At 34.9% G+C, this 27,290-nt stretch overlaps 1 protein-coding gene across 2 annotated transcripts in view; it reads left to right on the top strand.

Annotated features, from left to right (window-relative positions):
* The window catches only part of RBM46 (RNA binding motif protein 46), a 42,190-nt gene that overhangs the window by 2,691 nt on the left and 12,209 nt on the right, over nucleotides 1-27,290 (top strand). For both annotated transcript variants that reach the window (XM_064488082.1, XM_064488053.1), the window contains exons 2-4: nucleotides 9,187-9,348; nucleotides 10,229-10,696; nucleotides 11,189-11,971. In XM_064488082.1, coding sequence (XP_064344152.1) covers nucleotides 9,198-9,348; nucleotides 10,229-10,696; nucleotides 11,189-11,971 — 1,402 coding nt within the window. In that variant the 5' untranslated portion in view covers nucleotides 9,187-9,197. The remainder of the gene's footprint in view (nucleotides 1-9,186; nucleotides 9,349-10,228; nucleotides 10,697-11,188; nucleotides 11,972-27,290) is intronic.

The raw sequence follows: 27,290 nt of genomic DNA, 5'->3' as shown, positions 1-27,290 counted from the left end.
TTTTCATTAATATATTTTCTGTTTTGAAAGGCAGTCAGAATTTGAAAATTTATATTTTTGTTAATGCTTCACATTAATGAAGATAGAGTTTGCATTTCAAGGTAAAGGCTTGATTCAGATTGCTGCTGGAGTGGGGAGGGTATAGCACATGCTTAGCATGCACAAGGCCCTGGATTCAACCCCCAGTGCCTCCATTTAAAAAAGTATTAAATAAATAAACCTTTTAGCTCACACCCTCTTGCCCCCCCCCCCAAGAAAACCCCCCGGATTGCTGCTGGAATGTCTATCCTGTGATTGACTATGCTATATTAGCCGTCTGTTTTATATCTTAGTGGGTTTTTTTTTTTCTTTTTTCTTTTAGTTTTGAAACTGAGATGGAAAGGAACCTTTAAAAGTCTAAAGTTTGGAAAAAAAGATATATCAGTGAAAGCTAGAGATTATATATGCTGCAACAATTTTTAATCTACCCTTCCCCTTTTTTTTTTTTGCTTGCATAAAAACATGTATGCCATTCTCTTCCATTGGACCCTTCTTCTCTTACTGAGGTTCCCTGGGTCAGCAGGGTAAGGAAGAAAGTTTGTAAAACACTTAGGACTGTGAATCCACAGCTGAAAGTTGCAGAGAACTAATTGGGCCTGGAAGCTTCAGTTGGTATGTCAGCTTTGCCGTAATGTGTAGGACGGCTCTGCTTTGGAATTTTGGTAACTCTCAAATTGATTCTGGAAATTTTGAGGTAAATATACTGTATGTCTGTTTTAGATTGGATTTGTATTTCTCTGGTTGAGGCTCTTGAATTCTGGCTCTTTTAGAGATGTATCTTGGGTAAATTAAATATAGTCTTAATGTTAGATATTTTTAAACTTTCTTAATTTTGAATTAGATAGTTGTATATGTGACTTTTGTTTTGGAGGCTTTAAGATAAGAACATATTCCTTTTTAAAGATAGGATGGGATTGGTGACTCTCCAGTGTATCTTATACTTCTGTAATTACAAGTTTTTATTTTTGATTGAGATTTCTTGAAATGTACTAAATATAGCATATGTTTCTATTATTTCTCTAGTTAAAAGAGTCTTTATTGTGGGGACTGGCCTGTTATTTCAACATGAGACTCTAAATAATGTCCTTAAAAATATAACTTTAGAGACACGGATTAACCCAAAGTTTGTCATAAAGTAATTGCAGGGGTGGGTTGGGTCTCAGAAATCAGCCATTTAGAGCAGGCTATGCGTTACAGTTTTAACAACAACAACAAAAAGTCCAGAACTTTTTTGGATAAAATGGAATCAGAAGCCATATTTATCTGTAGCTTTCACAGGCAGTAAACTGCATGTGTAAGGTAGCATATTTAGTTCTAGAGTCTTTTTCCCTCATCCTTTTTCCTACAGGATGTTTTAAGAATGGAATTCTCACACTTTCCTATTCTCCACATTGTATCAACATGGTGTCTTCAGTGTAATGGGCCAGGATGATGTCCTGTGGGATGTACAGGCCACTAAGGTCCCTCTAGACTAAATGATGGAAGAGAGCCAGAGTTTATAAATCTGTGACAGTGTGAGGCCCACGTCTTTTCAGTTACTAGTTTTGTGACCTTAAGCAAATTTCTTTACCTTATTTAATCTTGATTTTCCTGTGTATAAAGTTGAAAGTGGTTTAAGGTCCAGTTGCAGTTCTAATAGTTTCTTAATGTAAAGTCTTCAGTGATGGTATAATGGCAAAACCTAGAATAAAAATAATCTTAAATGGAAAAGGGTAGTTTGTCATTTAGAATGTGTTTAATTTTAAAGGAATGATAGTAGAAAAATTGCTTTTATTTAAAGACAAGAGGCTGGTTAACTAATCTTTATCTCATTAATGATTCTGATTGTTAAAGAGTAACATCTCTTTTATTAGAATCTGTTAATAATACATTGATTTATTTATTGGATTTGTTGTCACATAAATGAAATATGTCCCTGAAGTAGTGTAAGGTACACAGTTAGCTGAATATACAGACTTAAGACTTTTCCTTTGATACGACTTCTTTCCTATTTCCTAGTTCTGCCATTTAATAAATAAATGAGGCCAGTTAATTAGAAGAATCCAAAATCTATATAAAGAGAAATGAGACAATACCTGCCCTGATGAAATGTACATGGAAGGAGGAATTAAGGAAAAGCTGGAGTGCTTTTCACCTTTCTTAGAGATGGGCCATTACAATATAGCTTTATTATTATTATTTTAAAGTTTCTTTAGAATGTCACATATATCTATTCTACTAATGTGAATATATTTTTAAAATGAATTATCAGGACCCAAATTATGTTAATGCGTGGATATTGTATTTCATTGTTAAGGATGACAGGATTTTGACTCAATGTTGAATACTGTTACTATTCACTGGTCAGACCCGGGCAGTTTTAAGTTGTTTTCTGATTATATTTGGAAAGGTAGCTCTTAAATAAGCTTGCAAATGTTAAAATTGTATCTTGGAAGAAGGGGCTAAGTTAGGTCCTCTCACTGAAAGGGCGCAAGTGGCTAAGAGATCAGGGGGGAGAGGAGGAAGTGGTGGATTGAACGTAAAAAGGTGAAATTCAGTATGATTCTAAAATCATACTGATTTGTGGGGTTGTTTTTTTTTTTTTTGACAGTATGCTTAATTTGCACTGTCAATATCATGCAGCTGTGCAGAACACTGATGTCTTTCTCGGTACTAATGGGCTTTCCCATTTTGGCCATCATACTTTTAAAGGAAAAAGAGGATAGTGAGAGAACATGAAACAGTACCATATAAGAAGCAGTTAACACACCATTTTCCAAATGGTTCTATAGAAAGTTAATAGAGGCACCAAGGAAAATTAGGGTATCATACTGAAATGTTTGGGAAACAATGAGTTAGACAAAGCTCTAAAAGGTTTAACTAAAACTTTTCATGGCCTTACGTATGTTGGTGAGCATTGTGGTATTCTTTAGAGGGAGGTATAGTGATTCTCGGATGTATTTAGGCATAGAACACATCTTTGAGGCCTATCTGTTAATAGCTCCTGGAATAATCATTTTAGAGACATCATTTTAGGAAATACTGGATTAAAGAAACTGGTAATGTTTAGCCTGGAGAAGAGGAGAATCGTTTTTCAAATGCAGTTACATGAAAGAGACATGTTCAGTTTGACCAGAAAGATAAAATCAGGACCTATAGGTGAAAGTTACAAGGAAAGAGATTATAATCCACTAAAAGGAAGAACTTTCTTAAAGAGTTAACCAAAGTAATGTTGCTCTTGTGGATAGTGAGTTTGTTGTAAGAATTCGAGAATAAAATGTGTGACTGCTTTGCAGCAGTGTTATAAAGAAGACGTAAACAGCAGGGGTGGTTGATTTAGGTGATTTTTAAGGTTTCTAATAAGTTTGAAATAATTTTATTAGGGGTTTTCCAAAAAATTTTTGTTGATGATTTCTTTCCCTCTAAGTTTGTACAGTGTTTTTTTAAATCATACTGTAGTTTTTCAAAGAAGGCGTGAATAATTGATTAGTTCTTTTAACCTTTTTTAAAAAAAACTATTGTGAACAAAATCTGGACTTAGGTATTGGTGTTGTAGTTTCTAAGTTATATCATCTAAGGTAAATTATATCACTTTTTGGAGATTCAGATTATTAAATATCTAACATGAGGATAATGTAAAGTAGGGGTTTAGGAGTTCAATATTTAAGCATACAGGTCTCTAATTTGAATATCTATTCAACCAATTTACAAGCACTATAACTATCTCTCTTAGTCTCAGTTTATTATTTTTAAATGGAAAAGAATACTTATCTGACAGGTAAGTACTAAATAAGATAATGTATATAAAGTGCCTGTCGTCATTCAGGGCATATAATGTGCTAAATAAATGAATGCGGAAATAAACATAAAATGGAATTTCACTGATTAGGAAAGTAAAGGTGAGAGTGAAGTGACTTGTCAGAGGTCTCTTGACTGAGAACTAGCACTCAGGTCTTCTCTCACCCAAGTCCATTATTTCGGTTAAATCATAATGTTCCTCCCTCCCTGTCTGATTCATTGCACATTAATCATATGTCAGGGAGTGTAGAGATTTAGAAATGAAAGACTAGACCCTTGTTAATGTCTGTCAGGGGTTGGGGAGGAGGAGGCAGAGGGAGTGACAGCCCAGCACCCTGAGGTGGGCTCTGTGATAGCTGTACAAACAAAGGAGTGCAGTACCTAGCTTAGCATCGAGAAGGGAGGCTCAGGGAGGGCTTGGGGGGGGGGGGGGGATAACAGGAGTGGGACAGGCAAAGAATGTGAGGAAGGACTGTGGGAGCAGCCTGTGCAAAGGCTGGTATATGAGAACATGGCACATGTTTGAAATTGCAACTAGGTAAGTACTGTTGTTGACATATAGTAAGAAATGAAGTTGGAGAGGTAGGCTGGGCCAGATTATGAAAGGACCTTTATACCTTCCCCCCCCCCCCAAGAGTTCAGGTTTTATCTTTAAGGAATAGTGGGGAGTCCCTGAAAGAGCATTTTGCTCTTAATACACGTAGCAGTAGCACATGCTCTCGATATTCACAGAAAAGTGACAAGTCAAGGTCCCTTGACTCTTTATTCCTACTTACCAATGGTAACTACTTAAAAAGTTCCTTGTACATTTTTCCAAAATTTTTGTATGCCTTCATTTTTGTATTCACAAGCATCTGTGAATGTATACATATATATCTTTAAACCAAACAAACAATTGATAAATAGTAAATGTATTGTTCTCCAGCTTACTGTCTGTCGTGATATTTCTTGAATATTTTTCCATATCTGCACAAACAAATCTGTGATGTTCCTTATAATATTCCATTGTGTAGTTATACCATAATTTTTGAATCAGTCCTCTGTTGGCAGACTAGACATTTTCTAAATTTTTAATTTTGCATATGATGTTGCAGTGAACATGCTTGTGCATTTATCTTTATATACTTGTGCAACTTTATCTGCAGGTTAGTTTCTTAGTAATTGAATTACTAAGGTTTGTACATTTTAGAATTTGATAAACGTTACCAAATTTTCTCAAAAAGTCATCCTGACTTAATGCACACCTGCTAAAAGTGCATGAAATCATGTTAAGGTTTTTTCTGAATTTTCTGTTACATTCTTCATCCAACAAATAATTACTGAGTTCATGCTGTGCACCAAGCACTATGGTGGATAATAGGGAAAGTGTTCAAGGCAGGTGGCATCTCTGTTCTTACGCAACCCAGAGTTTAAACCACAGAAAATCTGCAGGCATTTTGTTTGGTCTGTATAGTTTTGGTTACTGTTTTTATAATTGAATTAATTTCCAGTTTTTAACCCTGCAGTATTCTGTTTTCAGGGAACCATGAACCTCACGTAGCAATAATGCTCTCTAAATTGCAGGCTTAAAACATAGAAGGCTCCTAACTTGGTGATGTTAACTCTTCCCTGGATTGTAAGTCCTTTCAAGGCAGGATCTATGCTTGAACTCTGTACTACATTTTGGAAGGGATGTTAAAAGCCACATGGTCCAGCAGTGCACCCTTTTCTTGAATTGCTACAGCACGTCCAACCTGTGTTTGAATACTTTGGTTTGGCGGGAAGCTACCTTCTGTTCAGCCCTTGCCAACTTTGTGCAGTTCCCTCTGCTTAGTAGAAAGTTACACTGAGGTGTACTCTGCCCCTGACACCCCCCACCCATGGTGGTAGTTCTCTACCCCTTAGGGTCATCAGCATGATTCAAAATCCAGTTAAGTGACTCGGACTTAAAAAACATTCACTGAATGTGTAGAGAACCAAACTAAATTGAGACTTTGACTCACTAAGTTTTGGAATTGGGATTTGGATGAAATATACCCTGGATTAAGTTTGAACATAATTTTCCACCAGGTTACATTAATCATGCCGTTTTTATGCCTGTGAGTACTTGCACGTGTAAATGGAAATAACATTTATGTAGCTTTGATATGTAAATATGGCTCCTTGACTCTCAAGTTTTAAAAATTGAGAGATTTCACATAAAAATCTGCAGACTTCTGGCTTCTCTTGAAAAATTGGAAAGTTTAGCATAACTGGGCAGACTGGGTTTCCTTATGGTGACAGTGTGCTAGAACTGAGCCACCACTGCCCTTTTCCAATGGCTTTCTACGTACACACAGTGCATAGCACTTCTCAGAGTCTTGTACTGGACCTTTTCTTTTCACACACTTAACATTTCTTGCCATGACCTTGTAGGCATTTGAGTTGGTCATTTAGTGGATTTTCAAACTTAGCGCGTCCAAAATTGAACTCTGCTCTTAGCTCTAAAAAATCTGTCCTATCTCAGCCTTCCTCACCTCCCTGCTTCTCATTGCTCAGGGCAAAACTTTCGGGTTATCCTTGACTTCTCTGTTTATCTCCTATCCAATCTGTCAGAAAATTCTCTTGGGTATACCTTCAAAATATTCTTATTTCAGAGACTGCTGCTTTTCTGCTCCACCTCAGGCTTTCTGGTCCACGCCACCTTCATTTCTCACCTGAATTTTAGTCGTAATCTTTTAATTGGTCTCCCTGTCTCTGCCTTTGCTCTTCTACTGACATTGCAATGCAGTACCCAGATGATCCTTTTAAAATGAAAGATTGTATTACTCTTGTAGTCAAAATCTACAGCCTCATTTTACTCAGAATAAAAGTGTAAGCCCTTGGTCACCTAACTTAGCAGGTCTGTGCAGAGTGGCAGCTTGTTACCTCGCTGACTTCATCTCCTGTCCTCCTCCCAGCTTCGCCGTACTGGTTCCCTTCTGTACCTTACCTGTGCCGTGCACCCTTCTGTCTTTGGGCCTCCATCCTCATCTTCCCATTCGTGTGCAGTGCTCTTCCCAGGTAACTGCGATGGCTAGGTTCCTTAGTTCTTTGCTCATATGTTACCTTCTCAGTGAGCCCTATGCTGGTTATCTGTTTAAAATTGTACCCTGTTTTCTGCAAACCTCTTCCCCACCCATGTGCTCCATCTCGGCTCTTTTTCCTCCTACATATTTTAACATATTATTTACGTATTACTTTTATTATCGTTTATTTCCTCCACTGGAGTAAGCTATGCAAGGGAGGAATTTTGGTCTTTTGCTTACTGATGTATCTCAAACATAAGGAATAATGCCTGGCACACAGTTGGTGCTTATTAAACATTCATTGAATAAATGAATTTGAGTTTGCAGTCCCTGGTCAACAGTTTGTCTTTCTTATTGTTCTATTAATCAATTGGTTATACAACAGTATTATTTTATTATGTTAGTATTAATTATATATTTTTACTATGTTAACTAGATGGTAAATACATTTATAGTGCTTATATGAAAAATACTACTTTGAGCCTTTTATACTTAATCCTGATAATAACCCTGTGAGGTGGAAACTGTACCCACTTTTTAGAGATAAACTGAGGCCAAACTTGCCCACAGTCCCAGCTAGTAAGGGGGAGGAACCAGGGTTCACATTTAAGCAGTTGTTTGGGTACCTGAGTTCGCTCTTAATTATGACACCATGCTGTTCTTTTTATTTTAAGGAAATTAGCCTTTTACTATGTGTGTTGCAGATCTATTTTCCTTGCTTATAATTTTGTCTTAGTTTTGTGGTATTTTTTGCCTTCCAAAATAGCTAATACATATATAGTAAAAATGAGTAATATTTTTCTTTGAGGCTTTAAAAAATTTTTTTAGAAGGGCCTTCTTGATTCTAAGATAAAAAAATAAATTTACTCACTTTTCCCATTAGTTTTTATTTGTAGGAGAAGCTTAATATAGTCAGATACATATTTTATATCCCCTTGACAATATTGTGGAGATTTTGTTTGACGGGCACAAGGCTAAAACCTGAACAGTGGTTAGTATCCTAGTATAGTTGATCCTCTGATCCGCCATTCTGTATCTGCAGATTCAACCAATCTTGGATTGAAAACATTTGGGAAAAAAAATTTTCAGGAAGTTCCCAAAACTTGAATTTGCCACATGCTGGAAACTATGTAGCATTTGCATTGTATTTACTGCTATTTACACAGCATTTACATTGTATTAGGTATTATATGTGATCTGCAGATGATTTAAAGTACATGGGGAGATGTGCATAGGTTATATGCTAATACTGTGCTATTTTATATGAGACTTGCGCATGCACGGGAGTCCTGGGACCAGTCCCCTGTGGATGCTGAGTAATGAGGAGTGATTGTACTAATTCAAGTAAGAAATAATTATCTGAGAACAGGCTGTGGGGATAGACAGGAAAAAATTGATTTCAAGAAATATTTAGAAGGGCAAATAAGCAGGTCTTTGTGACTGGTTAGCTGTGAGTCAAAGGAGGGACTCAGGGTTAAGTCCCAAGTTTCTGGATGTGACAGTTTGAAGGAGAGGGAGTATGTATGCTGTGGTGCCATTTATTGATTGGATGAGCTAACGGAGATAAGATAAAACAGGAAGGAACGGATTTGAAAGATAAAATGACATTCAGTTTTGGATATGTTGAATTTGAGATGCCTATTGAAAATCTCATTCTCAGTGCTTGTTAGGCAAACTTAGTAGGCAGTTTGAGTGATGATTCAGCTTAGTAAATGACTCATAGCTTATTAAAGAACACTGGACTGCTGAATTTAAGGAAATGAGGCAGATGGCAGGTGGAAACTCTATGGGGGCGTGAGCCACTTTCTCCTGCCTTGTTTTCTTCAGAATTACATCACTGGATGCAGTAGGATAGCTTGGGAGGACCTTTAAGACTAAAAGATGGTGCGGTGTGTATGCTACAGATGTGTTTGTAGCTGTATTCATCGTCACTCAGAAAAGTTCAGGTATTTTAAAGCTAGGAGGGACTTTCAAGTTCACCTGATTTTGGCGATGGCAGTTTGTCGTTTCTGAACACTTTGTTACTCCTGCTGCTTGCTGTTTTTCTTCTCTCCCTTACACTAACTTCTGTTTTCCCACTTTTATTTTTATTGTTCCTTTTCCCTTTTCCCTTTTGCCTCCCCCCCACCATTCTTGTAGCTTAGGCCTTCTAAAGGTACTGCTTAATTCATCAGAGATATTAAAAGAGGTTTCCAGCTTCCACTGTAGAGAACTTTGGGGGCAGGGCTGCAGTGATCACCAAATGCCGCAGCCACAGCTATGCTTGGTTTTCTGCAACTCACAGAACTGCTTCATGGATTCTGGTGCTCCATGTCATGAACACAGCTTTTAAACTTTGCTTTAGGAACTGCAACCATGAATGAAGAAAACATAGATGGAACAAATGGATGCAGTAAAGTCCGAACTGGTACTCAGAATGAAGCGGCATTACTTGCTTTGATGGAAAAGACTGGTTACAACATGGTTCAAGAAAATGGGCAGAGGAAATTTGGTGGTCCTCCTCCAGGTGTGGATTTGTTTATGTTCAAAAAAATTGAATCTTTAATGTGGCCATTTACATTAGGTATATATATTTCCACAAGTATCCCCAAAAATAGCTCTTTCCTTGTAACCACTTTCAGACCGTAGCAATCATTTTTACTGTTATGAGGGAAAGGAGGTATAGCCATGTCTTTCCTTTACATATTTCCAGCTCTGCTCTTAGTTTAAGAAGCAGTTGAGAAAGAAGTCAGGATGGGGCCAGTGGGGAAAGGGCACTCTGGCTATTAAAGGGGAGGTCATTTGGGGAAGAATTTGAAAGAGCAGTGAGTAGAGGAGTGGTGTTTTTACTAGATGCAAACAGGTTATAATGTTTTGCCTTTCTACCAAAAGCCAGTGCAATTTCTTCGCTCAAAATCTTCCAATTAACTTTCTATAAGACTTAATACACAGTCTTGACCTCTGGCTACATCCATGGCCACATTGCCTGTCATTTCACTCCTCCCTCAAGTGTGCATTTCCCGTAGACACCAACATGTCTGTGTTGTTCTAATACACAAAACACTTGCTTTTTCTTTTTATTTCCGATATATTCTCAAGGCTCATTTCCCTTACTTCATTCAGGCTTCTGCTTAAACCTCACGTGCTTAGAGAAGATTTACCTGATTACCAAAAATATCAACCCTTCTGTGGCCTTATGTTTCTTCATAGTGCCCATTATTCATTGTCTCCTTTCTCTGTTGAAGATAAGCTTCATGAGGGAAAGGGATTCTATTTTGTTCACTGTTGTATCCTCGACACTTATAATATTGCGTGGCACATAGAAGGCTCACATTAAATTAGGGGAATGGATGATTGAATAGTGAACATAAATATCTTATTAGAATTTGTCTGTTTTTTGTCTTCAGGTTGGGAAGGTCCGCCTCCACCTAGAGGCTGTGAAGTTTTTGTAGGAAAAATACCTCGTGATATGTATGAAGATGAGTTAGTTCCTGTATTTGAAAGAGCTGGGAAGATATATGAATTTCGACTTATGATGGAATTTAGTGGTGAAAATCGAGGTTATGCTTTTGTGATGTATACTACGAAAGAAGAAGCCCAGTTAGCCATCAGAATTCTTAATAATTATGAGATTCGACCAGGGAAGTTTATTGGTGTGTGTGTAAGCTTGGATAACTGCAGATTATTCATTGGAGCTATTCCAAAGGAAAAGAAGAAGGAAGAAATTTTGGATGAAATGAAGAAAGTTACAGAAGGAGTTGTAGATGTCATCGTTTATCCAAGTGCAACTGATAAGACCAAAAATCGGGGTTTTGCATTTGTTGAATATGAATCTCACAGAGCTGCTGCTATGGCTAGGAGAAAGCTAATTCCAGGTAAACATATCCTTTAAAGGTTATGTTTCCATGTTCACCTTACTATACATGTGGAAAAATGACAGTACCCAGTACCTCATAGATCAGTATTATGAAAATATGTAGTACCCTTAAAGAGGAATAAAGATTAAGGAAGTAAAATAAATCAAATGATTCTAAAAGACATGAAGTAGTTTCTATAAAATGAGTCATTATTTATAATACTTTACTCGTTTACTTTACTGAATGTATACACTTTTACTGAGCTGTTAATTGTTGTTTGGTAACAGTCCAAAGGACAGTACCTGATTTTTCTAATAAAGGTCTTCCTCTTGACTCTTAAAATTCTGGCTGGGTTCACCTTAGTAAAAATTTTTGTGTAAGTAGGAGAGTGAATGCTTAACCACAAATATAGTTGATATGTATTTGAGCCTATGCCTTTTTGGAGAAACAGTTTTAGTTAATTTTGACTTTGTTTTAATTGTCTTCAGATTAATTTCTTCTTCTTTACAGGCACCTTCCAGCTCTGGGGCCATACTATTCAGGTGGACTGGGCTGACCCAGAGAAGGAGGTTGATGAGGAAACCATGCAGAGAGTTAAGGTTCTCTATGTACGAAATTTAATGATCTCAACTACAGAGGAAACAATTAAAGCCGAATTCAATAAATTCAAACCTGGTGCAGTTGAACGAGTAAAGAAACTTAGAGATTATGCTTTTGTTCACTTTTTCAACCGAGATGATGCTGTGTCTGCTATGTCTGTTATGAATGGAAAATGCATTGATGGAGCAAGTATTGAGGTAACACTGGCAAAACCAGTAAATAAAGAAAACACTTGGAGACAGCATCTTAATGGTCAGATTAGCCCCAATTCTGAAAACCTGATTGTGTTTGCTAACAAAGAAGAGAGCTACCCAAAAACTCTAGGCAAGCCACTAACTCTTCCAGCTCGTCTCAATGGCCAGCATAGCCCAAGCCCCACTGAAATTGAAAGATGCGCTTACCCATTTTATCCTGGAACAAAGCTTACTCCAATTAGTATGTATTCTTTAAAATCTAATCATTTCAATTCTGCAGTAATGCATTTGGATTATTACTGCAACAAAAATAATTGGGCACCACCAGAATATTATTTATATTCAACAACAAGTCAAGATGGGAAAGTACTCTTGGTGTATAAAATTGTCATTCCTGCTATTGCAAATGGATCCCAGAGCTACTTCATGCCAGACAAACTCTGCACTACGTTAGAAGATGCAAAGGAACTGGCGGCCCAGTTTACATTACTTCATTTGGGTAAGTTTAAAAATACTTTAAATAATATTGTAGAATATGAAATTAGGAAGTACTGTAGATTATTTATACATTTATTTCTTTTGAACTCAACATTAGTGGTGAGTATTTAACATGAATTTTACCTCAATTTTAGGAATTTGTGGAAAATTTTGTTGAGACTGTTCTTCTGTGTAATCTTCCTGTATCTAGCTTTTTAAACATTATTTACTTGGTGTAGGGGGAAACATTTGGATTTGGTTGACTTTAGAATTCACAATCCTGTTTCATCAATTTATTGTTTTCATAATGCCTGATCCTCATTTGCAATAATAATTTCTATATAAGTTACGGGATTTTTTTTTCTTAAACCAGTTTATAAAGTGTTCCTGCATATTTGGTGAAGTCTACACAATAATATATTTTTGAAGGCAGGGATAGGGATTTGGTGAAATCAGAGGCATTTCAGATGGGTCATGTGTAGACATAGCCTTATGCTCACCAATCTGGAAATTTGTCATTACTGCTCATGAAAGACAAAAAGCATCATTAAGAGATGTTTATGAGCATTCTTGTTAATGTCATGCTTTAAAAAAGGTTTCTCTAAAGCATTTTGAGGGCTAATTAAGAAAGCTTTGGGCCACATGCTAACTAAGTATTTGGCATTGTGAAGGAAGAGAATGTCTCTTTGACATTTTCCTGCTGCCTATTGTTTTACTGTTATGTTGGCCTCTCCCCTTACCCCTTCCCACTCCTGCCCCACACCAGTTTATCTCACTTTTTTAATGCAGCTGTAGATTTCAATTGGTTATTACTTTGTGCCCAAAATAATATTAGAAGAATAATGCCCTCTTGAAAATAACAATAGAAAGGAAAATTCTCCTAAGAAGGATTATAATTGTTTCCTGATTATAATTGTCAAACTTGTAGCTTAAAATTGATTTGTTGTATAGTTTCAGGATCTTACTACTGACACTTATATCTACTTAAAATTGATATCCTCAGTTGTTAAGAAAAGGTAATCAAAAAGGAAAAACATTGCTAAAGGGAGAGTAGTTTTTATACATTGTATAGACTTCTTCCCCATCATGGCCACTCCCTTGGTATTATCCATATCTTAAGGAGATTCTGATTTGGACCTGGCATCAGAATTTTAGGGCTGAAGGTAGGGCTTTCTGCAAGAAGCTTTTCAGCAGTGTCCTCAGTTATTAGTTTGGAAATATTTGGGAATTTTACAATCATCTAAGTTAGTAAATTCTTAGGTATGATTTCCATTAATAAACAAAATAGAAGCCTTCCATTTTCTTTTAATAAAGGCAGTCTAAGTTAAAGATAAAATTAGGTGGATAGCAAATGATACACATTAGGGTTCTTAGAGAAGAAGGGATCAAATTACTCTTTTGGAGTAGAATATTATGTATTCAGTTGCTGAGCAAGATACTTGTGTGTGATCTAACTTGGTGATGCTGAAACATTTTATTTCTGTCTACTCATTCCCTTACAAATCTAACTTAAATTTTCAAGATTCTTAAAACAGTCTTTTTAGTTTATTTTATGTCACATTTTCTGTTTAGACATGGTTTACTCATCTACTTCTAATTCCATTATTAAGATGTTTTTAGGACCATAGTTAACTCCTGCTCACCTATAGTTCTGAAAGAAAAGCCGTTCCTTTATTCCTAACTTCATTATATTCATTAGGGATACAGTTAGCTTCAATAAAGGAAATTCTAAGGGGGCACAGGCAGTTTGCTTTAGTCATCTATTTCAGATTTTATCAACATTACATCAGAACTGCTAATAATAAAAAATTGAACAATTTGTGTTTTATATATTTTTTCAGTTTTAATTCACCATCAGAGACAAGAGCTAAGATCTAAATATAAGCCAAAAATTTCAATGACTAGGGGTGGTAAACACAAGGCCTAAGACCTTGTCTGCAGACGGTAACACAAAAATCCTTATTGTGATTGACTAGAAATATGAGTGAAGTTTGAGTTAGGAGGCAACTGAGGAGGAAGAGAAAAAATTTAGGGCAGTGAGAAAATCAGAGATCAGGGGTCTGGGACTCTGTGATAAGAAAACAAAAATACAATGTTCAGAAATCATGAAAATAGGAGCAGGAACTGTAGACAGCCAGGAGGTTACATATTGCCACACGGCAGGTTAAGAGTAGACCAAAACCTGCGGCAGTGTTTTGGCTTACTTTCTCCTTCTGTTAATTTTGGATCCTCTGGGCTTCAAAGAGCTGATGCCTTTTTAGGTACAGTTCCTTTTAGATAAAGGTTGCAGGGTTTCTTTGGGTGGCTCCGGGTTGAGATGAGTTGGTGGTAGTGGTGTGTTCTTAGAGGGGAAGAGGTGCTGTGTCATTGATATCCTGCATGTTTCAAGCATTGGATTTTTCTGAGATCTTGAGAGGTTGTTACTGGTTCCTTGAGGTCCTCATATGGTATTCATAAAGTATTAAATCGTCTTTTGGCTCTATTTTCTTGAAGAGTTTGCATCTGGTTTTCTAGATAGTGAATTTAACTACTACTCTAAGATGTTTTCTTTGGGTATAGTGAGTTTTTTTTTTTTAAATTTGCTTTGACACTCTTCTGTTACCCTCTCAGTTTTGATGCTATTTCGAGCATTACTATTAAGTCTTACCTTGATGATCTTTGACTATTACATGTAATAGAAATAGTCATTTACCTTTTTATTTCAGAGCTCTTTAAGAATGTGTCTTTACTATTCACATTGTTTTGGCATTACTATGCCCATTTTTCAAGTTTGAGGGAAAAAATTAGACTTTATTTAGTTAAATGAGTATCATTGGTGTTGAGGAAAATAGAATTTTTTTCAAGGGCTAGCGGGCATCTATATTATATAAGTACTAAAAATCAGAGTACCTCTGGTCACCATTTAGGGCTCTTACCAGAATCCTAAGTGTACTTGGTGTGTAGTAGTGTACAGCACCTTGAAATCAAATTTAAAATATTTAGGGTTTTTTTTTTTTGGTCCATTTATAGTGAGCTCTGCTTTAAGCAAAATATTTTAAGAAAAGCTGATTGCTGGGGTTAATGCCAAAAATTGAACCCTCATTTTTTTTTTTAACTTTAAATATAGACCTTCATAATATCAGAAAACAACCTCCCTAACCTCACTGGAAACTCATCACCTAGCCAACAGGATAAGAAATTGTGTATCGCCTTGCTATATTAGGAACCTGTAATCAGTGGGATCTCTGGGTTTGATGGGTAGAATGTAGACGTAGGGGCTAGGAGACGTACTATACTAAATATTTGATGTATGGAAACATCTTGGGTCATTCAATATCACATTTTTTAATATAAGCCTTTTCTATTTCATAATTTTGTATCTGTTTAATAATGGATCAGACTGTCGGTGTGAATAATCCTACCTTCCCTAAAACTTTGCCTCTGTTTTGAATCGGGGCCTTCCAGTATTGCCACTCTTTCCACTGGGAGATTCTTCTCTGTCTAAGAGTGGAGTGAGCAAATCAAGGAGATAAAGGAAAGTCCAGGAGAATACTTACTGGGAGGAGGGAGGTAGCCTCAGTGCGTGTTGATAATTCACCTTGTTAAATAATTTATTAACAAACAATTATAGGCAAGGCATTTCTTTTCTCATTTCTGTGTTTTTTAATACTGATGCAAGTGGTAGTTTTTAGTTTAATGACCACCTAAAACTTTTTAAACAGGGGGAAAGATTCTCTGTCACAAACCAGCTTGTGCCACTGAATTGATTTCATCTGACTTTTTTGCTGTTGTTTAGCCATAACTGATGAAATTTAATTAAAGAACAAATCTTATTTGAATGCCTCTCATTATGTTCATTGTCCTTTCCTAAGCAATCCGAAGCTAAAGATAAATAAAACATTGTTTTGGCTCTTAAGGAGTCTCAGTCTACTGAAGAAGGCAGACCCACAAACTCTGTGCATAGCTTCTTTTGAGAGTACAGAAGTGCACCCTCCCACTTCATCTGAGTTGTGAACCTTGAGGCGAGATTATGGGCAGAGAGGGGCACAACATGAGCAAATACCTATTAGAAGAACAGCATGATGGTGGCCTAATGGCAGACAGTTCTGGATAGTGTTCGCTTTGGTGATTTCAGTCAGATTTTCAGGATTAGAAATGTAAAAGATGTGGACTTTAGTTAATTGAAATTTCATCAGTCCTGCTTTTTTAAAACTTTGCAAATATATGTATGTTTTTAATACAACTTGCTGACTGTGCTTGCTTGGCCTCTGAGCAAGTACTTTTTTTCTAGGTGAACCCATTCTGATTTTTGTGAACCATTTTATGTGCGAATATTCATCTTTTTAATATCGTCTGTACTTTCTTTATTTCAATATTCATTTTGTAGCTAATTTGTGTGTTGCTTCTTATATTTGACTTTGTAATGACATACCTCATCAGAATCTTTAATGTTTTTCTGGTCATTTTGTGCTAAAATACTAAGTATACTTGTATTCTAAGCATGATAGCCATTATATTTGCTATCCCTTTAATATTTAAATATTAGGGAACTAAGTTTTGTTTTCTGTTACCCCTTGTAACTTGGTTGAAAGTTATGAATCAGGCATAGCAGAATGAAGGTATACTGTTCTGAGAAGTTTAAATCTGAAAAATAATTGGTGCTTTTTTCTTATGAGCTAGCATTATTTCCAGATTGATGGGCAGAAATGCAAAAATAAAATGTTGCTTTTAAAAAATTGCCAATAAATTGCTTTGAAACAGAAACTTTCTCTAATTTTTTTCTAATTTAAGGAATAGTTTTGAGACACTTAAACTAAATACAATATAATGATTACATTATAATTAAAGTTTTAAATTATACATAATTAGAAGAAAAATATTTTTAGAAAGTTATGCTTTTCTTTCTAATTTTCTAACTTTCATATTTTTTCAAACATTTTAAAAAACAAAAATAATTTGCTGAATTTGCTTTAATTCATCTAGTTGAGTAGGACAAGCATGAACCATTTATACATTAATTTGTTTTCATATGACCATCCAGTAGGATGAAAATTCCATTAACTCAACTCTGTGTCTTTGAACCTCTGAGAGGGCACAGTTGTTCATGAAAATGTATTTCCGTTACTTTTCTGAAAGATCATCATCTGGTATTACTCATAATTCTTAATCTTACTAATATTTGTATTAATGGACTGTAATTATTGTGGATAATATTGTGGGTAATATTATTATTACTACAGTGAGAGAAGCAGCTTAATAGAGTAATGAGTAATCAAGTAAAAGTAAAAGAACCTGTAGTCTCAGCTGCCCACAAACTATAACCTCAGAATAGCAAATGGATCATTTAGTCTCTGTGGACCTCAATGCATTCATCTCTAAAATATCAGGGTTTTGCTGGGTGAGCTCCAGGGGCACTGTTATCCCCCAAATTTACGGTTTTGATTAAAATAAAAAAAATCTATGAAGCACCAAAATAATAGTTTTTTTTTTCACATGTACCAAGATAGATATTTGAATTCAAATAGTTTAAAATCAAGAGCTGCTTTTGCAGGAATTAATTCTTTTCTCAATTTAACCTTCCTTCCTTTATACAATTCAAAGCCTTATATCTGCTTCACAGCAGAACAACTGGATAAGAAAAATGAGAGGGTCAGTTACCTATTTCATTTTCATCATGACAGATAATTGCTTTTTTATTTCCTTCCCTGAATTTGTCATTGATTATAATCAAAACCAAGATTTTATTAAAAAAACAAGCTAATTACTTAACAGTTTGGAAATTAGTTTTCTTTTTGTAACAGAGAATCTAGGAAAATAATGTGTATTAAAACATACCATGTGACCAGTATTTGTTCGATAGACAAGTTATTAACTAATTAGTTATCATCTGATTTCATTTACTTTATACATTTATTTAGTCATGCTTGACCCTTTATTCTATAATTTCTTGGTATCTTTGGTTAATACATTCCTAAAATACTTGTTCTAGTATACTGGTTTTAATAGTAGCTATTGCTTTTTAATTTATAAATTTAATGTCATTTTTATTTAATATTTTAAAAAATCATGTTTATACATTCTTTCCTCTTGTATCAAAGACCACAGTAAATTTGCATATGTGTTGCATTCTTAGATATCAGCAGCAATTCATAATTTTGCCACATGGTGTCACCTAAATACATATTTTAATGTGGCTTTAAAAGGAATTTCAATGTTATATTGATTTTCCTCTCCTCTAAGGCTTACTTACTTTGGGGGGTTTAGAGTCAGGGAAATCTGTATAAGAACTTGTACTTAGTCTTAAGCCTGTCATGCCTTTATTTCTGCTCCCTATTTAATATTTAGTAGACAGTAGTTGCTTATGCTATATAATGAATGGACTAGTGAATGGAGACAGATGTTTTAGAAAAATGGTTTTACTGTGATGGATTCATTCAAGTGATCATCTGTGCTTTTAACCACTTTAAGATTGTTCAGTGTCAGTTGCTTCCAGATCTTTTGGTTAAGATTAAATATATTATCTACTCTTATTAGTTAATTTCAAATCTGGCATCTATCTAGAGCAATTCAGCCTCTATCCTAGAGTAATACATCCCCTATCGAAGACCTGGTAGTGCGTTACCTCTAAGAAGAGTACACTTCCCTCTGGAGATTCGAAACAAAAGAAAACAAAATAAAGAACTCTAATTTCCCCAATAGATTAGAAGCTCTAAATCACCAAAATGTTGACAACAACTTGGATTTTCTTGCTTCTTAAATTTGTAATATTTGGTTAAAGATATATTAGTGACATGTGGACCATTACTTATAGCAAGTGATATTTGAGTTATAAAAATGGCCTCTCTGTGGATTTTTATATATATAATAATTCATATTTTAAGAAAATTATTTATTTGGCTAACTGTATACCTTCCTGCATTGATTTTAGTAAATATAATCTTATATACTACACTGATAATGATTTCTACTGTAATTGTGTTTATAACTTTAGGTTAAAAAGCATATAGGAATGCAATCATTGAGAACATCAGTCTGTTGTAATTGTAGTGTCTGATAATTTGGTCTGAAACCCCTCATTTCTTTTGTGTTTAAACAGTATAGCTTGATTCTTATACACAAATTAATCAAGAATAAACAAAATTGAATAAATAAAAATTGTAAACTAGGATGTACAACTCCAGCTTCTTTTATATAATAGCTAGCTATGTTCACTTAACTTCCCTTTTTTTTTTGCAGATTTTGATTTCCTTTGTTATATTTTCTAAGGATGCTGTTATTAGAGATACTTGATTTTTTACTCTTCTTTTTTTTTTTTAATGCTGTTTTGTAGATGGGTTGTTAAGACTATGAGCTCATAAAATTAATTTTTTTCTTGTTACCTTTATTTCAGCATACGTGTTCCAGTCTGCTTGTTTACTGGCCAGGTAGAGGGTAAACAGATTAGCAGCATATCTGACATATGTGTGTATGGTTTTTTTTCTTCCACTACTATGTTGATTTTAGGTCCAAAGGTGACCAAATATGTAGTTATAAATTTATGAAAGTGCAAGTTTCCTCCACTATCCAAAGTGGAGCGTTCCTGTGAAACCTTTAGTAAGCCAAAATGGCATAAAGCAAAGAAGCAATTACCTTAGGACACATCTTGCTAACAGATACAATAGAGCAAGGTAGAGCACAGATGCTCAGAGACACAGTTCAAAGCTGTGATGATTTGATGCTAAGCCATGAGTGTATTTCTTGGGGAAGGAGCTTGGTGGCGCCAGTCTGGATGTTTGAGCTGCATAGTGCCTCTGTAATGAAATTACTGCAAAACAAATGCTGAACACTGTTTTTGCTTTTTGCCTTTTTTTGTAGAAGGGAAAATCCTATTCGGATTTCTTTTACTTAGAAACAGGTAGTAATATAGGTCCTTTAGAAAAGTGAAGTGGCATAAAGTAAACTTTGGAAAAGTGGGGAATAGCTGTGTTGTAATTTGGGGCACAGAATTTGTAAGGTTCTAAGTGAGCCATTATGAGTCTTTGGAAAGCAGGTTTAAGATTGTTATTCTGCACTATAAAGTTATAGTATTTACCAAGAACCAAATAATTCAAGCAGAGAAATGTTTATTAATTTAAATGTCTCATTTGTGTGAATTAGGTGTCGCCATATGTTTCCTTGAGAAATCACAAATCAAGTTTCCTTGAGTGGTCAAGAATCCCTTGAGGGATTCCTAGATGTGAAGTTTAGATATGTCGAGCATGGATGTAATGATACCAGAGCGCTGGGAAGTTACTTCTTCTCTCACAAGAACTAGAGGGAAAGGGGAGATACTGAGCAAAAATAGGATTACTTGCCCTATGAAAGCACTCCCTAAGCTTCTGAGGGGGATTGATAAATATGATGAGATAGCTGTGTTTGTTTTCCTTTATTTCTTAATTTTTTTTCCTGTGATTTGCTGACGTAAGGTTTTTAAGTTCTTGTGTTGAAATGCATTTGGGCTCTCTGTGATCTCTTCTCTTTTTGCAATCACCTTTTTCTCATTTTTGCATCAGTGTTTTTTTAAACCTCACTTATTCGGACTTCGAAAAATCTCTGCACCTTTATTTATTTACTTTTATTTATTGTGGTTTATGCTGTGGGCAGGGAGCTGCCAACTTAGTGAACCTGACTTGGGGAGGGGGATTAAGAGGCTTTCTTCACGACACCTCTAAGGCCTTGGTGAGGAGATTGATGTCAGGCGTGCTTTAATTTAAATTGGTAAATAAGGGAATTATTTCATTGCTTTAAGATTTTATGTGAAGTTTTAGGCAATAATGATTTTTATTTTCAGTTCTTTCAATCTGATGTTCTATTTTGAAAGTTTTCACATGACAAGAAAATTTTCTATAATCAACTCACAAATATTTATATTTAGATAGGAGGTATGAATAAATTGAAACTAATCCAAACACAGTCGTCATATGTATTTATCCTTGAATGTTCTTTAAATATGTACTTCATTAATTCAGGGAACTTACATACATTCTAAAGCCCTATTATAAAACCCAACTTAGGAGAAAGGTAGAAAGATGTTCGACTTCCCCTCAGCTCAGTTTCTTAATGGGGAGAGATGGCATTGTCTCATATTGATGGAGCAGGCTGACCTAAGTAGAACATTAACCTTCCCTTTATCGTGTCTGTATCGTTTTACTGGTGATGGATGGGTTATCCACTTTCATCCTTCATCCCATGAAAGATACGAGGTGGCCTATTTAAAAATAATTAAAATACAAAAGAATTCAAATTTTAAATGGAAGGAATTGAAGCAATGGGAAATTATGAGTAGGAAAATAAAGCCAAGCAAAACTAAATATATTGTTTAGGGATGAATGAATATATGGTAAAACTATAAAGAAAAGCAAGAGAATGATCAACACTTTAAAATTAGGATCATGATTACTTTAAGGGCTAGAAGGAGAAATTGAAAGGATGCAAGAGAGACTTCTAAGGTATTGATAATTTTCTATTCTAAACCTGGGTGGTGAGTGTATGTTTTTATTTTTAAAATTATGTTATACATTCTTCTCTTTGTATATCATGGTTTTATAATTAAATAAATAAGATGGCAAAGAATGAAAGCCGACCAGCCAGGAGTAAAAACCTAATTATTTTGTCAAAACCAGAATAAGAGTCATTCTATTCCAGAGATTGTCAAATTACCACACAGTTGACCCTGGAACAACACAGGTTTGAATTGTGCAGGTCTACTTGTACACAGGTGTTTTTCTTAGTAAATGCTGCAGTACCACAGGATCCCAGGTTGGGTGCATCTGTGGATGTGGAGGGCCAACTGTAAGTTATGTGTGGGTTTTCTACTGTGTAGAGGCTCAGCGCTCCGACCTCTGTTTTGTTTAAGGGTTAACTGTAATTCAAGACAAAAATTAGAAAGTTATGTAGTATCCAGACCAAATAATTTTATTTTGCTCAGACTATATCTGGAATGTTTGGTTTTGGGAACCAGTATTTAATTAAACCTGGACAACTGGGGAGAACTTGGAAACTGTGTGACAAGGACAATGAACAGCTGAAGTATTTGGGTCTGTTTAGTCTGTAAATATTAATATAATATTTACAAGGGGAATATGATTGCTGTCTTCGAATGTTTGAAGAGCTGGCGTATGGAAGGGAGACTTCAATATGAAGCTCCAGGGGTTGGAATTAAGTCTAATAGAGGAAAGTTTCAGACAGGGAGATTATGGTTTGGTATAACCCAGAAACATGTGAGCGTTTAAACTCCTGAAAGCTTTGTATCCCTCAGTTATGAAAGGAAAAAAAAAACCTTTAATTTTTTAGCATGTATTTTAAACCTGTTTTTTAAAATTTTTATTCAGGTATAATTGCCTTACAGTATTTTACTAGTTTCAAGTACACAACATAGTAATTTGATATTTTTATAGCTTATTCTCCATACTAAATTGTTATAAAATATTGATGTATTCCTTGTGCTGTACATTACATTCTTTTAACTTAGTTATTTTATACCTAGTAGTTTGTGCCTGTTAAATCTGTTTATATTGTTAAGTAAATGTATGGAAGATGGCAAGATTCTTTACTAGATTATTGTGGATCAGAATTATCTTCCTTAACACCACTTGGAGTATATTAGCCTTACTATTTTGATGCCTTCTGAAAAATTTGTCCTTTTGCAAGCTTTGATTTAAGAAAGCTTATTTTTAGAATCCTTATTCTTCTCATACGAATAGTTGTTTATTATTCACTCCTATTTTAGGCTTTTCTGTTTTCATTTTCAGTTTATTGGCTGGCAGCTGGCTGATTGTTAATCCTTATTAATGTGTGTGTGTTCATGAAACAAATACTTACTGAACACTGTGCTTTGTCTAGAGTCCTGAGGATCACTGTAGTGAGTGAGACACAGTTGCTGCCTTCATAGAATGTTCATTCCACTGAGGGGGGAAATTGTTCAGTTACAATTCTGATAAACACTCTAAAGTATGGGGTGTTAGGAGAAAGTATAATTGGATGACCTGACCTGATCTGAGATGAAAGGGTCAGGAAAAAGTACATGGCATTTTAGAGAGAATTTCAGTAAAAGGAAATTCAGTACTTTAAATTTAGTATAGCATATAGGCAACATAGAATGAAAGAACATAGCATTCTGAGCTAGATTTCGTGAATTCATATCCCAGCTTCGTTACTTATTGGAAGAGTTGTTTAACCTGTCTGTACTTCAATTTCCTCATCTGTAAAATGGAAATATTAACAGTACTTACCTCATAGGGTAATTTTATTAAATGGCTTAATTTTGTATATTGAAATATGCCATGTACATATTGAAGAATAATACTTGTTCAGAAAACAAACCCAAGACACCAGAGTTTCCAATCACTTAAAATAATGAGTATTATTAGTAATAATAATAGTTAATATTCTTTGAGCACTTACTATATGTTAGGTACTATGCTAAATGCCTTTACATGGTACTACATTACTCTGTCAATTCTTTGAGGTAGGCATTATTTTAACATCTACACTTTTTTTTTAACTGAAGTATAGTCAGTTACAGTGTGTCAATTTCTGGTGTACAGAATAATGTCCCAGTCATATATATACATACATATATTCATTTTTATATTCTTTTTCGTTAAAGTTATTACAAGATACTAAATACAGTTCCCTGTGCTATACAGAAAAAATTTGTTTTTTTAATCTATTTTTATATATAGTGGTTAACATTTGTAAATCTCAAACTCCCAAATTTATCCCTTCCCACTCCCTCTCCCCCAGTAACCTTAAGATTGTTTACTATGTCTGCGGGTCTCTTTCTGTTTTGTAGATGAGTTCATTAGTGTCCTCTTTTTTCTTTTTCTTTTTAGATACACTTTATTTTTTTAAATAAATTGAGTAGCTTGAATAATTTGCCTAGAATTCTCCAGTTAGCTAAGAGGCTGTGTTCTTAACTGCTGTAATATCACATGATTCCAGTAAAAAACTGACCTTTTCTAATGTTAAACATTTGGTAACAGACTGTGAATTTGTGGGATATTATTTGCAAGTTATTCTTCTAAAACTTAATATATAGTGAGATAGGCTTTTGTTTCATACTTTACCTCCTTTTCAGAGACAGTTTTATGTTCCTTAGTCCTGCAAGCCCACTTACCAGACCCCTCCAGTGTAGTGTGGATCCAGGACATCTGACTGAATCCTAAGTGAAGTTCTGAGTTACAGAGATCTTGCAAACATACCTTGTTTACAAGGAAGCTTTGCGATTTTTAAGTTGACTCTTGGGTAAGCATTACCAGCTGGTGGCATATGTGCCAAGGTGTCAGATATGTGGGTTTTTGTTTTTTTTTCCCTCCATCATATGCTAGGCAGAATTTCAAACTGGCAGTTTGTTTATGTCTGTTTCATGGTCACTTGTTGCTTGGTACTCTCATTTTGCTTTCTGACTATACTCCAGACATCTCAGTACATAATTCAGTTATAGAATTTATCACTCCGATTATGTCTAACTATGCTTTTGCATTGTTACTTACTTGCTCAGGAACCTACACTGGCTTGCTGTTGTGATGTAGTCAAGTCTTCCGAACTCCACATTCTACTGTTCCCAATGCCCTGTTGCTTGGCCCCATTTGACCTAACCATAGACAGTACCTCTTGCTTTGATTATCTGAACTTGCCATGCTTGTTGGTATTCCCAAGCTTTTCCTAGTGCTGCTTACTCTGCCTGGAATATTATTCTACTTTTATCTGCTTAACCTCTTACGTTAAGCTTTTCTTGGACATTGTAACTGAGAATGACTTGTTTTTTATATTACCCAACAGTTTAGTAATTTTTATATTACTGTTTATTTGCTGTTATAAAGTTTTGATCCATCAGGATTATAAAGCCAAGGAACTTTGTACATATAGATATATTTTTAATTATTATGTCCTGCATTATACAGATCAGTACTGTCTGCTCCTTTAATACTGAGCATGTAGTGCTTTTCCAATAATTGAAAGTGATCTGCATGCTGGAAGGTTAAAAGGGAAAATTCTAAGGAAAGAAAGTTTGGCTGTACTTTGAACAGAAAGAAGAAAGGACTGAAAAAGAAATACCTGAGATACGGCGTTGGTAGGTACAGACACAGAACAAGTAAATGATGAATAGTGGTTAACAGGATGATACGTATTTATGTTTCATGGATGTAGAAATGATCAGTAGATCACTTTTTAAATGCTAATAAAATGAGTTTTAAAATGTGAAAGTCTCGAAAGTCTGACTGAAAGAAAGACTGAGTCATATGGGTTATGTTATATTGAGTATGTAGATACGTATTGTGTGTGTGTGTTTATATATAAGGATGAAATTTGGGTAGTGGAAGAATAGGAAATTATGGTTGTAGTAGTTGCTTTTAAACTGTCTGAGAAAACTTTCATGTTTTTATCTCTATCAACAATACGTAGTATAGAATATAATGAATCATATTATGTACAATATTATTTTATTGGCCATTATGATAGCTTCTTAAGTTCATTACATAAGCCACAGTTACATTTAGTGCCATATATAACCTTTGTTAAGACTTCACAAATGGAGAATAATTGGCGATAGCTTATTGTATGTTATTTCTAAATTTAGTTTATATCAGCATTACATTTCTTCATTCTTCTGCACAGGTGTAGACTGAGAAGATGCTGTTCTTCCTTTCAGTTTTGTTTCCTAAAGGCAGGAAAAACCTTGAAATTCAGGATGCTGAAAATTCAGCTGTCTTATTTGGAATATGCTGGAATCCTGTGCATTTAGTTATTTTCTGTTTTCAAAAGAAGAAATAGCAGTATGACGCATTGAGAATCTGAAAAACAGTTTTTCATCTTCCATACCACTTACTTTAAAATCTATACGGAAATCTTCAAATTAAAACCAGTAAATTCTTCAAAGATACAGAATATACTTATAACATTTAGTTTTAAATGACTTTTAAAACTTCTTTACACCTTCATAGAACAAGTCACAGGTCTACAATATTGAAAACCAGGCTCCTAATTAGTGGGAGTTATACCTAGTTTATCTTCTGACTCTTATTCCTACATAGCAGAAGGCTAAACTAGAGCATCGAATGATTTCAGTTTTCAGAAAACAAGATCCTGTCTCGGATCTTTGAAGTTTACTGTATCCTATTCTTGACTTTATTCTTGAATTTCCAATATACCTTTTCTTTTCCCTGGTCTCCTTTGGTGCCTTTATTACTGAATAATCCCATTTGAAATAATTTATTGGAATATATTTTAACAATCAGTGCTTTTTTAAAGGAATGAAACTAATAAATGGTAAATTAAATTGGATTAAAAGCGCTGGTTAGTAACCTTGTGTTTGTCATTAAATTGAGATTCTGCTGATAGGTTTTACTTTTGTTTTGAGGATCATCACCATCTCTTCCATATATTAACAGAAATGTAGTTGTTGTAGATCAGTCATTTAAATTCCAGAATTTTTTTCCTGTTGAATTTGATTTCATTCTAATTAAAAATTAACAAAAAACTAATTCTAAAACTCCAGGTCCAGATGGTAGTATGTGAAGGCATTTAGGAGGGAAGACTTGCTGCATATTTAATAGTAATTCCAATTAGCGTTTCTACTGAAAATCACCACTATAGTTTTTTTTCAGTTACCCAGAATCATTTTTCTTTTTATGTTATTCTATCTTGGCAGTAACTTTATTATTTTAAGTGGGTTTATTTTTTATAATTATAAATGATAAACTGCTCATTTATGTGTATCAGTACGATAGCTGTTCAGATTCCTTTTTTTTTTTTTTTTTGTGAACTTACTACATTACATGCAGACAGTAAAGGGCACAATTCATTTGTGAAAGCTTTGTAAATTACCACAGAGTGATCACATCCATGTAACTACCAGGTGAAGACATAAAATATCAATACCCTAAAAGGCTCCTTTGTACCCTACTCAGATATTACCCTCTATCCCCAAAGGAAGCTAGCCTTCTGACTTCCGTTTTTGAAATTTGTACAGCATTTTGTATACTTTTGTCTGGCTTATTTTGACATTATGTTTATGAGACTGGCCCATGTTGCTGCATGTAGCCGTTCTGTTCATTCACTCTCATTGGTATAAGTATTCCAATGAGATGTTTAATTTATTTGCTATTTCTATTGTCAGAAGTTCGAGGTGCTTTCAGTTTGGGCTGTTCGAATAACGATACTGCGAAGATTCTTGTACATGGTGTTTTTTTGGGGTGTTCATTTGCATGCATTTTTGTTGAGTACATAGATGTAGAAGTGATGGGTCATGTTTTTCAAACTTTAGTGGATCATGCCAGAATGATTATACCAATTTACACTTTCCTAGCAGTACATGGGTTTCAGTTGTTCCACTTCCCTGC

Source organism: Camelus dromedarius, chromosome 1 (assembly GCF_036321535.1).
Source record: "Camelus dromedarius isolate mCamDro1 chromosome 1, mCamDro1.pat, whole genome shotgun sequence".
NCBI lineage: Eukaryota > Metazoa > Chordata > Mammalia > Artiodactyla > Camelidae > Camelus > Camelus dromedarius.
The sequence above is the reverse complement of the archived record's forward strand: the minus strand, read 5'-3'. Positions and strand labels throughout refer to the sequence as shown.